Genomic DNA, 13,845 nt, shown 5'->3' on the forward strand with positions numbered 1-13,845 from the left:
TGTCACTTTAGAAAACACCTGTTATTTCGTTGAATAGATATCCATGGCTATTCACAAAAATATCTTGGTGAATCAACCCCTATGGTTTTAATATTCTGGTCCATGGTCTTAAGGCATATTAAAAAAATATGTTGCCTGCAGTTCTCATTCAGTAAAATGAAAAAAAAATGGCTGGATTTTAATATGGTTCTACACTACTCAAGCCGATCGTTTGATGGATGTTCATTAACTTTAACATGTGGACTACCAACCTGCAAGTACATAAAGCCTCCCTCCTCCTACTATATTTGCAATCGCAAAACTAAACCGTTCTAGCTGAATTTCTGTGAGCAACAGGTTGTAGCAGGGAGGCATGTTTCAAAAACAGGCATCATTACGTACACCAATGGGGAAACGTTCATTTTCTGAAAGATTTGTGGCAGGAGTTGTATGAAACCCCATCAACAAAGGTGCTGATTAATGGCGAGCTATTGAATAGCTTCCCAATATCCAGGAGATCCAGACAAAGCTGTCTTATCCTCCACACTGCTTTCCATTTACTTTATTGAGCCATTTCCCAGTTGTTTCTGATGGACTCACAAATTTGCAGATTTGAGGCTAGATGCAAAGGCATAAAACTGCCCTTAATGCACATGATATAGTTGTGTACTCTCAGGACCCTGAAATGATATTCCAATTTAGAATAAAACACTATTATATTTTTAGAAGGTTTTGGGACAGAAGATGAATGAGCCAAATCAAGATCAATGGAACCACAAGAGAACAACTCAAATCAGCCACAAGACATCCAGATGTCTTGAAAACGAGAAGATCTGTTTAACATAAATGAAAGTCTTATCAACCCACTCAAACAGCGAGATGAAAAATGTGCATTGACAATTTTAAGTACAGAGAAATGAATGCAGGAGCATGAAAAACATTATCAGTTAAACTGGCCAAATGAATTCAATAATTTAACGGAATTATCTGTTTGCCAAAGGGGAACTGGATGTGATCCTTTGTCAACTATCTGGTTATAATATTAGGCCATCAACCATGAAAAGTTAAAATGTGTGTTACTTTCTTGATGGTGTTATGGTTTCAGTAGACATTAATTTGAATCTTGACTCAGAATAATGTTGGTGAAATTCACAATGTTCCTTTGTAAAGAGTAAGACTTAAGATTCTGTATCCGTCGTTAAGGATATAACAAATATCTGGGGTTTCCCAGGTTTGTCCTTTCAGCATTCTTGACCTTGGTATCATTACCAAAAATAAGTGTGTGAGGTATTCTCAGAAAGTGGGCATGAGACTGTTTAGCCTCTAAATATGGAAGATGTAGTGTTGTACAGTCCATACTGCCTTGAATACAAAACATATCTAAGAACTATTTGAGGTCCGGTACATTGGAATATACCAATATATGTAGTACCTAAAAGTCTTGGAAGTTCTTTTTCACAAGTTACTACAAGTAACTACATTTAATACTGACTTAAAACATGCAAAATGGAAAGAAATCCTAAGATTATGTGACGATGCAAATTGACAGGTTTCCGTCCGCTGACCTAGTGGGAAACTCGAAATGACTCCAGCAGGGAGTTTGTCGCGTAGGCGGCAGCCACCCTGTCGGAAGTTTGGTGGACAGACTTTCCCGTCCTCCAAACTCATAATCACCCCCAAAGTCCTTATGTATGCAAATAAAGCAGAATACAAAAAACACTAATCAGACTTCACTTAAACCTCCCTCCCATCCCCTGCCTGTTCATGTACATAGGACCATGAACTGACTTATACAGAACTCATTCGCAGCATAATGAAGACATTATATCAGTATATCATAGAAAAAGAAGTGTACTGAAGTAGAAATCTAATTATTTTTCAAAATAAAAATGCTTTTGAGGAACAATTTTTCGAAAGTTTTTTAAAATAACAACAAAAATGCTTGAGCTACTATGCCTGGTGCAGATTCTTCCTTCCCACTAAGGTATTACAAACTGATAATATACCTGACTGGATTCAGAATAGAACCGTGCTTTCCCAATAAAAGGGTAACAAGCATTAGAACTTACATGAACTCTTGAAGTCCTTCTTTTTCATTCTCCTTCGCATCAGTGTCCCACGTGGGCTTGTTGGGTAGAGGTTGCGAGGTAAAGTCCCCATGTTCAGTGAACTCAGGCTGTATGCGCTCATAGAGGTAGGCGAAAAAGATGAGGACACCAAGGCTGCTGTAAAACAGAAACATATAGTACACCATACCTCCATTTAAAGTGAGCAACACAGTGCATGCAAACTTTGCACAACTAGAGTCCTCCCACAAAAAACATCTTTAAAAGTGTATCGCAAAAAAATACAAACTATACTATAAAACCAAAACAGCAAGTGTATCACAAAATTAATGGTGTGCCCTTTCAAGTGTTATTCAACAAATATGTTTCTGCCCTAGACCTTCCAGACACAAAACAATCAATACTAAAATACATGCCACATCTCATGTAAGGCAATATTCTTTTGTTGTGTTTCGGAACTGTGACGCAGTCTGCATACTGATGAAAAAGTTAACCAATGAGATCTCTGTATTAAATGGTGTTTGGGATATCCTTAAATCAATGAAAATGGGCATGCAATGTCACACAACATCATGAAGAGACAACACAGAAAGAGGAGAAAGAAAGAGATAGAAAGGATGTAAGAAAATGCCCAAATGCAGCCCGCTAGTGATCATATTTTAGGAAGTAGTGTAGCAGCTAAAAATGATTTGCAGTGTATTGTGTAAATGGGAGTACCAATATACTATTACAATAGAGAGATTAGACCCAACAGCCTTATTAAATGTAGAATTTTTTTCTTCATTGTATTTGTGGCACAAATCAGAGAAGATGTTAAGGGTGGTGAAAGCAAGGGAAATTCACTATTCCTCGCATTGGTATTTGTCATTCATTTTAATATTCACCCATAAATATGATGGCCTATGTATTACGAAACAAGAAAACATTTGTGAATCCTGCTGGGAACTAAGTAAATGGTCTTGAAAAGAGCCAAAGGAGGATTTCATCAGTGCCGCCACTCTTCATTTGTGGTGGCACTGTGATGAACGATACTACAAAATGTGGGTGAGGGTCATTTTATCTAGTGAAATGGGTTACTTCTTTGTCTCTTTGTGAGACTCATTACTTGGCTCCCAGCAGGGTGCCCTAGATTGTTTTTGTTTTGTGATAAAACTTTGAAGAATGTCTTAGAGGACTCTTTGTTTTCCTTTCATTCTATATGATGTGTATAAAAATGCCCAATGTATTATGTCAACAGGTGCTGTGTGTGGATGATGTTCCTTTTGGTGTAGGGAATGTCAATCCTTGTCAAGCAATGTTCACCTGTCACCACCAACATGGGACTCTTCTCTCTGCTACTGGAGTGATGCTTTTAAGCCCCTTTTACCCGAAAATACAATCTATTTAATGATTTGCAGTGTATGAGCATGGTCAGATTAGCTGACAGAACCCATATTGCTGGATTTAATTTTTGACAGGGTACATGTTAAGTGGTGATTGCATTCTAGTTTGATTTCCCATCTAAGGTTTATTACGTAGTGAATGCCTTTCCATTGTTGTGTGGGTATTTTACAAAGTTATCTTTATCTCTCTAACGAGGATTTTCTCAATACTCACCCTGAAACGATTTGGGTGATATAAAATGAAAAACGGGGCCCATAGCAGAACAAATGGTCCCAGGTTTGCCCATGAGAGCAACAGTGCATCATCTGTGCAAGTATCATGCTACCTCACCTTGTTCTCTACACCAAGATCACTTGCACAGTATTGTTTGAAGGAAAGGCAACCTGAAATCAACACAGAAAACTGTTCTCACAGCTAGTGAAGGCAACGGCTGCTCAGTCCAAGATCCTCGCTGTTATAAGATAACAATAAATATAGCGGAGGAAGACGATGGCTAAGGTGGACCCTAAACACTAACATCTATATAATGAAGCATAATCATCTTCTGGGGGTATTGAAAATGGGGGAAATGCCACAAACAAGCCAACTTCTAAGCTCTACCTTCCTTCTTCCAGATCTGGAGGTTGAGCAGATTATGTAGTAAAAGAACCTGTGGAGTCATGTGAGTGGTATTTGAGAAAGATATAATAAAGTCCATACAATATGAGAGAGCAATTAATATGTGCCAATCAACAAATACATATTGAAATAAATTTCGCAGAATATATATAAAACTTCACATTTGTATAAAGAGGTAAGTAAATATATTTGTGATTCTGAAGGGTTTATAGTGATGGACTGTCCAATGACATTTAAGATTGTTATAAAGAACCAATTTAGAAGGATTAGATAATGGTAGCATCTTTCATTCCAGTGATCACATCAATGGCTTCACGTTTGATCTTATGTTTTGTTGTCACAATAATCCATCCATGATCTAATAAAAACATGTTTTTCACAATTGGAAACCTTATCACGTCCTCATATTGCATATTTCATTACTACTCCCTCATGATGCTCAGCTCTTCATGTGTTTAAAATAACTTAACTTTGGTATTAGGTTCTCTTGTATGTAATAGTTATATGTAAACATTTCTGAAAGAGATATCTTATCTATTGAAACTATAAATTGTTGTGCCGTTAATATACACCAACTGACTAGCTAAATTCAGTAGAAAGATAAGAATATTTAAAAAAATTATTTGTAGAATGAAAATGTTGCTGAACATACCTCTGCCCAGCCCCTAAATTGTATTGCATCCTATGCCCTGTTGATGGTATAGGGACACAAATATAACTAACATTTCCAGGACAAGACTGGCAACTCAAGAGAAGCCTACAGTTCTGGATGATTGTTTTGGCAAGGGAGGACTATCTGGTGGAGCATGAAGGGGATTAGCATGTTGTTTTTGGCAAGGAATATGTTAGATCATTTTTATTAATTCAGAAAGTTAGGACAGCATAGCCCAACAGAACACATGCCAGCCTGGCCTAAGACATAATAATATCTATAAAGAAGAAATAGTACGAGAGAACTTATCATTGTGTTTCCATAAACATTTTAAGATGCCTTGGGGATTGTTTTTAAAATGATTACAAGGCTTTTGACAGACGATTTAATTCCAGAAGGGCAGCAACTTCAAAAATAAAATCAAGCTAGTTAAGTATTTAATGATTCTAGTGCCACCTACCTAAACTAGATTTCAATACTCAATTATACTTTGAAGTAGTTATGTATTATTGCCCTTGATTTGGCATTCCCTGTACTGTAACATAGTTGTTCCTCGCTGTTGTGCCCAGTAGTTAAAATTTAGCAATAAACATGCCCCAAATAGCAAGATATTTTTTGTTTGAACTCTCTCGTCTCCTACTGTCAAATTAGTAAATGGCAGCTTGAAAATCGGCATTTTTGTATGTGGTTGCATATTTTGTGTAACTTTACCTCATCACTCACAAGGAAGAGGGTGCCATATAGCACTCAACAACAAAAGGGAGCAAAAAGGGAGCAAAATGGGAGGTTGTGATAATAAAAATGAAGTGAAAGTTCTTGTTTTGAAGTGAAAGCCAAATTGCAAGGTACTCAGTGAACACTGAATATTGGTAACTTTGTTTTCAAGTAATATGCAATGGTCATGAGAAAACAAACAGCAGCTTCCCCTAACCTATGCACTGTATTACCTTGATATTTATCAATTTCTAAAATAGCATGAACAACCAGATGCTTTGCTATCTATATACTCGTCTCTACTTTTTAAGGCGTTCACTGATGGAGGCACCCTCCCTGGGACTTGACAGAGTGATAGATGCATGATACACAAAGCGTAAATGCAGTGAAATGAGAAAAGCATGAGAGGAAGCAAAGGAAAAGTCAGGAGGAAGAAGCGTGGAACATTACGAAGGTTTTTTGGAGCAGGTGGTTGCTGGCATTTCGAGGCGGGCTTCCTGCCATGCTCGGGGTGGTGGTAGGTGTTATAATGCTGGTAGGTGTGGCGGCTGCTGTGGTGGTTGGATCGGGAGTCCCAGGTAAGTTGCCTGTTGCTTCTCTGAACTTTCACTGCCCGCATGAAGGGATGGCGGGGGATCACAGGAAATCGGAAAATAGAAAGGACCAGGAAAAAAGGGAGAGGTAACTGAATTTTACAAAGGAGAGAAAAAGGCAACGGAGATAAAAGCATTTCGTGTGGAAAAGAAAAGCACCCTTGTCCAGCCCATTTTCTCTTTTTTTTTTTATTTGCACTCAGTATTGCCAAAACCCCAAAAGCATATTAGGGAAAGAAATAATATATTTAGGTACCTCTAACAGATGTAAAAATCCGATCAATAATTAAGGAAATTTGGAATAAGCTGCAATTCTATTTAAAAAAACATGGAACCTACAGACAGCTTTCATTTGGGAACCATCGACCAACTTATGAGTGCAATTAAGATTTGTTTTGAACCACTTTTCTAATCACTTAAATAAACCCTACATGACTGTGAAGAAAGGGGGGTTAGATGTGGGTTATTAAATTCGAAACGGTACGGTCTAGGATTTCAACCGGGTATCCTAAATGTAAATAAATTCTTAAACTACATCAGTTAATATATTTTATGCTAATACTTTCCATACCCGGTCGTACATGAGACCTTGCATCTTCGACCACCAGCATTTACAAACTCCTAAAGCACTCTGGTTGCACCTTGGAAGGAGGCAGGAAACTGTCAGTGACTACATTTTTTTAACAGTTCTGTTGACTTAGTGCTTTGCCTGGAAGATAGTGCACTATGAAGAACAGCCGCTTGCTGTGTTCCAGCCATAATTTTACAAGCTCTGGATGCTGCTATCCCCAGTATACACGGGAAGTATCCTGTTGGATAACATTCCCTACACCTTCAACTGCCTGCTTTACAACAGAGTCCACTTGATCTGGGGGACAAAGGATATTGAATCGGCAACGTTCAATTTCCAACATACATGGATCCATTTGCTGTGCATTTTAGCAGGCTGTGCAGGGTCAAATCTGGGGCAACGATGAGAGGGGAAACAGCAAGTGCTCGTATATGTACGAATACTGCAGCAGACATGCTGCTGTGGTTTTTTTTAGACACAACTGCTTCACATTGCAGGAGACGTGGTTTCAGTTTTGCTCTTAGGGGCATAGGCCAATAGTTATGCATGCACGGTGTTGTTAACTAAAAAGACCTAACTGCCTAAAGATATCACAAGATTGGAGCCAGTTGGCAGCAGAGCCATATCATAGGAAGGACTTTACTACTAAGTTACTCAGAATGTGACCAAAGTCTCTGTCAATCAACAATTCAAACTCAGATTTCCTGACTGAGCAAGTTAAAGAACTGAGATTTTTTTTAAATAAAATTAGGTGTAAATCATAGGAACTGCTTTCTGAGCTGCTACCTCAAACATAAAGGTAAAAAGAAAGTAATTGGCCAAAGCAGGAGAACAAAAACGAGTTAAATCAAAGAGCTGACAAGGTAGAGACCTTTAAAATAGCTGCAAAAGAGCAAGGAGTTCAATGGCCTGTGACTGTCTTCAAAAGGACGCAATACTACGTAAACTACTAAAGCTGTGGTAAGAGTTCAGCAAAACTGGTCAGAGTTATTATTTGCATCCTGGATATGTGAGTCAGCTGTAAGACAGTGTGTCAAATGCCCATCACCACCAGTAGAGGGCGACAAGTCTGTTCCGGTTGAGATACCTAAGAAGCAAGGAAGTAAATGGAGGACCACTAAGAAGAACAGGGTCTGGGAGCGCTCTCTGATGGACGCAAAAATTCACATAATTATTGAGTTACAACTGAGGGACACTTCAATTGCCAAAGAGGGCACTACAGAGTCTGTATCCTAAAGCTGCATCATCCAAACAAATCTAAGCCTTTTTCACACAGAGTCACGGATAACACTGCTTACGAGTGACTTCTTTATTCTGCTTTTCTTTAACTTTTAAAGCACTCATTATATGTCACTGGACTGACCCACTGGCTGTCCTTCTCCGAAAGCTTGCTGACGTAATGCACTTTATTCATTTTAAAACCCTTCAAAAGACCTGTCTGGTCTCCCAAACTACTTTTTGACCCATCTAACCACCTGCTGCGGTTGGGATGGGTTACACTTGGTGCTGTTGCCTTAAAAGCATTGAGGTTACCTAGCAATGCAAACTCAGTGGCTAACACGAATTGCAATAACGTGCAAAAGCCACTGAACCTCTTCAGAAACATTCAGTAATCTGTGGGATCCATTATGGCTGGGTTCTCCATGTTTTTGCAAGTGGCTAAGAAAAAAAGAAGCTGTTCAACAAAACATGATTCGCTTACTCAGGATTTAAAGTTTACTTGTTGAAGAAAGGAAAAGGGGCATACTTGATATCTTGTTTCTTAACCTGCTTCGACACACAAGCCGAGATCAATCTAGGATCTTTCTAAACCTCGACTGTCAAGCATACCTTGAAATATTTTGGCATGTGTGCCTACCAGAATTCCCAGAAGGAAGGGTTCTCGCTCTCCACCAGGAGCCCCCGCACCATGTCACATCTAATCACATCTTTCAAAGAAGGCAGCTGCAATATTGTGACAACATTTTTGTTCAGTACGGATTCTTTACCAGCGGACACAGCAAAAATAAGAATGAACAGGGAAAAGGCACATTATGTGCAAATAACTCCAAAACTCGTGTCCACAAGCCCGGCCATGTTATAAACGTGTGAATGGCCTTCCAGTGCTACAAGGACTTTAAACTTTTATTGTTGTCAAAAGACATGTGGGGCCAACAGACTTCTGGTGCAAACTCCAGCCATGAATGAGTGGCTACACCTCTTTTGTGTATCCATCATGTTTCATCCAGTCTTCATATAATATTGTTGCGTACTAGACACAGTGAGCTTTGCAGGTTACCAGCTGCGTATTGTTTCTACTGGCTCAAAATTCTGGACACAAAGAAAGATCTACATCTTAAATAAAATACCAACTGACACCTAAGGAGATAAATACTTTAACTGTCATAGACCTTAGGTCGCCAAGAAGGCGCATAGGGTATCTTATGTATCCTGGGATCTAGCTTCAGAAGCATCAAATAAATTTGTGGCGTAGAAAGGACAAAGAAACCTCACATTTTGGTCCTCTTACCATGATCCGCTCCTTTCAGAGCCAAGCGGGTTTGGTGGTGGGGAAGGATTTCTAGTTTGACATGTTCAGAAGAGCTGGCTAGCAGCTGCGTTGCCTCTGCTAAGGTACAATATTCCATGCTGGTGCCATCAATAGACAGGATGTGATCTCCAACATGCAGTGCTCCGCATCTGTAGTAAAGGGTAAAATCATTTCTTATCAATTAGGAGACGCTTTACTTATGTTGTTCAACTATCTTTTTCATTACATGATTATGATGTCGCCAATTTCGCATGTAGACAGAGGATAAACCCCTATTCAAATTAAATGTTATTTTATTCATTCATTCATTTACTAGCAGTTTTCTATTGTGTGGACATGATCCAGTAAGTGGCAAAGTGCTTTACAAAGGACTAGTTTTACAAAATCAAAAGAATAGAGTACACAGGTGAAACATCATAGGGAAAAGAAAGGGCTCATGTTGTCATAACACGAGCATCGGAGCATTTGCTTCTCTGGTCATGTGAGGAAAGTTACTCAGGGGTATTATTTGAGCATGTATATATTTCAGTGAAGATATTTCAGATAGCACATAGATGCGTCAAATCCCTGTGAACAGCTCTGCCACCACCATTACTTAACCATTATTACTTCTGATCTCTGAAAAGTACGTTTACAAGGAGTATTTTATAGGTTTAGATTGTATAGAATAGCTGTCATGATCAGTCACTATCTATGAACATACTGCATCCTCAAGCTTTCAAAAAAGATGGTTAAAATGAACGCACAATGACGAGTTACTGGGGTCAAAGGTTATGCCATAAAATATACTGGTGCCTCTCAGCGCTATAAATGAGCCAGATCTTCAGCATGTGCATTGACCCCCTAAGTTACCTTGCCGATATTATATTCTAGAAATTGCTCAGTGAACAGAGATCTCTGCAGCAGGTAGCTTACCCCTCAAGATGTTTGGAACCGCATTCTGTCTGTGACCAACTATATAAAACAGACCAGATTTACTATCACATTGTACTTGTCAATTTCTTTGGCGCATTTTTTTTTTAAAACTAAGAGTAACCTGTCAGTATCTGCTGTTCCTGACCCCGCCCCTCGTGACTCCACTCTCTTTCTGCTCTCATCACTTGACTCCACGTGTGTGGCTACTGGGGTGATGTTTTTTTCATTTCCATTACTGTGCCCCTAGAATTTTGGTAAAGTGATACCAATGGGAGATGCGCTACTAACAATTATAAATTCGGAGTTTCGATGTCGAGGAGCGAGCCCGGAAGTGATGACTCCGAGTTGATAAAGCACATGCAACAGGCCGTCAGGTGGACAACATGCGGAGTATGAGTGGGAACAACAAATGAGTCACCTTACCAACGAGAAATCAGCCCTGTGGGCCTGTTCCACCCACCTGTCTGCAATACTTGCAGCCTTGATCTTGTCGATGATAATGACTTGTTTGTTACAGTACATGGAGGTAGAAAGTGCAACACCAAGGCAGGAACCGGTGGTTTTGGCAACTTCAACAAGCAGCGGTCCGGACGCCGTCGATACGGTATCTGCACAGCAAGAAGCAAAGAGAAAAAAAACTCTCAAAAAACATATAAGGATAATAAAATGAAAAGTAGTCACTGGGCATAGAGTAGGGCATCTCAGCAAACGGACATATTTGGTCCCTGCGTCCCTCAAGCCGGACTCATTCACCGCGTTTCTTGTGTATCTAGGCAACAGAGCCGAGGGCGGCGCCTACGCGAACCCTTCCTGCCGAGTCACCGTCACCCCTCCGAGGTATCTCGCCGTCAATTTATTTTTAACAAAGCGAAATCTAGAACATTGGCAAACATTTACCACGCATTTAGAGGAGGGACTGTCAGGAGGCGCGATGTGCACTTAATTCGGGAGAACCCCAGAAAAACACAACTTCTAAAGACACCGCCGCTCCATCTCTCCAGACCTTTTCCAATTTATTTGGGGAATTTGACTTTCTGAAAACCCTCAGACCCTCAACATGCAAAGGCAATGCACAGCACGAGGGGCGAGGTGTGAGTCGAGGCTCAAGTGGAATTTCGTGTTAAGGTAAAAGGCGAAGCACGCAAATAGCAATAATGCAAAAAAATCAATTTAGCACGAGTTATTAGTTTAGCCGTCTGGCAATGATGAAGCAAACTTTTCTTCAAAAAAAACATTTAAACTCTTTTTATAATATGGAGAGTAAGTAGCAAACTGATTTTCACTAAAAGCACAATGGGATTACTTCCTTTCTATGTGACACAAACATAAAACTTGGCTTAAAATATCAACATGCTCAATTTTTCCCCAGTGAAATATATTTAGGTAACATGGCTCATCAGCAACACTGCACCGTTCTATAACCCCTTCGCTGCCAGGCGTTTTCCCCTCCTGTGCCGAGCCTTTTTTTGGGCTATTTGGGGCAGTTCGCGCTTAGGCCCTCATAACTTTTTGTTCACATAAGCTACCCACGCCAAATTTGCGTCCTTTTTTTACAACATCCTAGGGATTCTAGAGGTACCCAGACTTTGTGGGTTCCCCAGAAGGAGGCCAAGAAATTAGCCAAAATACAGTGAAAATTTCGTTTTTTTAAAAAAAATGGGAAAAAGGGGCTGCAGAAGGAGGTTTGTAGTTTTTTCCCTGGGAATGGCATCAACAAAGGGTTTGCGGTGCTAAAATCACCAGCTTCCCAGTTTTCAGGAACAGGCAGACTTGAATCAGAAAACCCAATTTCTCAACACAATTTTGGCATTTTACTGGGACATACCCCATTTTTATGATTTTTTGTGCTTTCAGCCTCCTTCCAGTCAGTGACAGAAATGGGCATGAAACCAATGCTGGATCCCAGAAGCCGAAACATTTCTGAAAAGTAGACAAAATTCTGAATTCAGCAAGGGGTCATTTGTGTAGATCCTACAAGGGTTTCCTACAGAAAATAACAACTGAAAAAAATAAATATTGAAATTGAGGTAAAAAAACTGAAATTTTTCTCTACGTTTTACTCTGTAACTTCTTCCTGCAATGTCAGTTTTTGAAAGCAATATACCGTTATGTCTGCTGGACTCTTCTGGTTGGGGGGATATATAGGGCTTGTAGGTTCATCAAGAACTCTAGGTACCCAGAGCTAATAAATGACCTGCACCGGGTTTTCATTCTATACCGGGTATACAGCAATTCATTTGCTGAAATATAAAGAGTAAAAAATAGCTATCAAGAAAACCTTTGTATTTCCAAAATGGGCACAAGATAAGGTGTTGAGGAGCAGTGGTTATTTGCACCTCTCTGAATTCCGGGGTGCCCATACTAGCATGTGAATTACAGGACATTTCTCAAATAGACGTCTTTTTTACACATTCTCTTATATTTGGAAGGAAAAAATGTAGAGAAAGACAAGGGGCAACAACATTGTTTTTGCTATTCTATGTTCCCCCAAGTCTCCCGATAAAAATTATACCTCACTTGTGTGGGTAGGCCTAGCGCTCGCGAAAGGAAATGCCCCAAAACACAACGTGGACACATCCCATTTTTTGACAGAAAACAGAGGTGTTTTTTGCAAAGTGCCTACCTGTAGAAAGTTCTGGAATCTGAGAGGAGCCACAAATTTCCTTCCACCCAGCGTTCCCCCAAGTATCCCGATAAAAATGATACCTCACTTGTGTGGGTAGGCCTAGCGCCTGCGACAGGAAATGCCCCAAAACACAACGTGGACACATCCCATTTTTTGACAAAAAACAGAGGTGTTTTTTGCAAAGTGCCTACCTGTAGATTTTGGCCTCTAGCTCAGCCGGCACCTAGGGAAACCTAGCAAACCAGCACATTTCTGTAAACTAGACACCTAGGGGAATCCAGGATGGGGTGACTTGTGGGGCTCTGACCAGGTTCTGTTACCCAGAATCCTTTGCAAACCTCAAAATTTGGCCAATAAAACTTTTTCCTCTCATTTCGGTGACAGAAAGTTCTGGAATCCGAGAGAAGCCACAAATGTCCTTCCACCCAGCGTTCCCCCAAGTCTCCCGATAAAAATGGTACCTCACTTGTGTGGGTGGGCCTAGCACCCACGAAAGGAAATGGCCCAAAACACAACATGGACACATCACATTTTTTCAAAGAAAACAGAGGTGTTTTTTGCAAAGTGCCTACCTGTGGATTTTGGCCTCTAGCCAAAAGGGGGGGTAGAAATGGCCTAAAATAAATTTGCACCCCCCAACCCACCCCGGGGAGCGACCCTTGCCTACGGGGTCGCTCTCCTAGCGTGATGGCGCACCAAAAAAAAGATCCCCTGTGCCTAGTGGTTTCTGTCCCCCCTTGGGGGCAGATTCACCTAAAATCGGCCGATCTGCCCCCAAAGAGGGCAGAAATGGCCTAAATACAATTTCCCCCTCCAGGGGAGCGACCCTTGCCTAAGGGGACGCTCCCCATCTGTAAAACAATAATTAAAATAGGCTGATCTGCCCCCCTGGGGGGCAGAAATGGCCTAAAATAAATTTGCCCCCCACGGGAACAACCCTTGCCTAAGGGGTCGCTCCCCTTACGTGAAATTCACGAACAAAAAAAAAAACTCCCTGGTGTCTAGTGGTTTCTGTCCCCCTTGGGGGCAGATTGGCCTCATAAAAACAGGCCAATCTGCCCCTAAGGGGGGCAGAAATGGGCTAAATATAATTTGCCCCCTATGGGAGCGACCCTTGCCTAAAGGGTCGCTCCCCACCTCTAAAAAGAAAAAACTAAACAAAAACAAAACAAACACATTTTTTTTTATCCCTGGTGCC

The 13,845-nt window shown here is 40.5% G+C and overlaps 1 protein-coding gene across 21 annotated transcripts in view; it reads right to left on the reverse strand.

Moving 5' to 3' along the window:
- The window catches only part of GRIP1 (glutamate receptor interacting protein 1), a 1,044,357-nt gene that overhangs the window by 157,976 nt on the left and 872,536 nt on the right, over positions 1–13,845 (reverse strand). For 11 of the 21 annotated variants that reach the window (XM_069229153.1, XM_069229151.1, XM_069229166.1 and 8 more), the window contains 4 exons: positions 10,482–10,629; positions 9,086–9,255; positions 5,863–6,021; positions 2,049–2,201 (listed from right to left, as the gene is read on the reverse strand). In XM_069229153.1, coding sequence (XP_069085254.1) covers positions 2,049–2,201; positions 5,863–6,021; positions 9,086–9,255; positions 10,482–10,629 — 630 coding nt within the window. Of the gene's footprint in view, positions 1–2,048; positions 2,205–5,862; positions 6,022–9,085; positions 9,256–10,481; positions 10,630–13,845 lie in introns of all 21 variants that reach the window. The other 10 variants (XM_069229162.1, XM_069229171.1, XM_069229168.1 and 7 more) reach the window with 2 other exon arrangements.

This window comes from Pleurodeles waltl, chromosome 4_1, assembly GCF_031143425.1.
Source record: "Pleurodeles waltl isolate 20211129_DDA chromosome 4_1, aPleWal1.hap1.20221129, whole genome shotgun sequence".
Lineage (NCBI taxonomy): Eukaryota > Metazoa > Chordata > Amphibia > Caudata > Salamandridae > Pleurodeles > Pleurodeles waltl.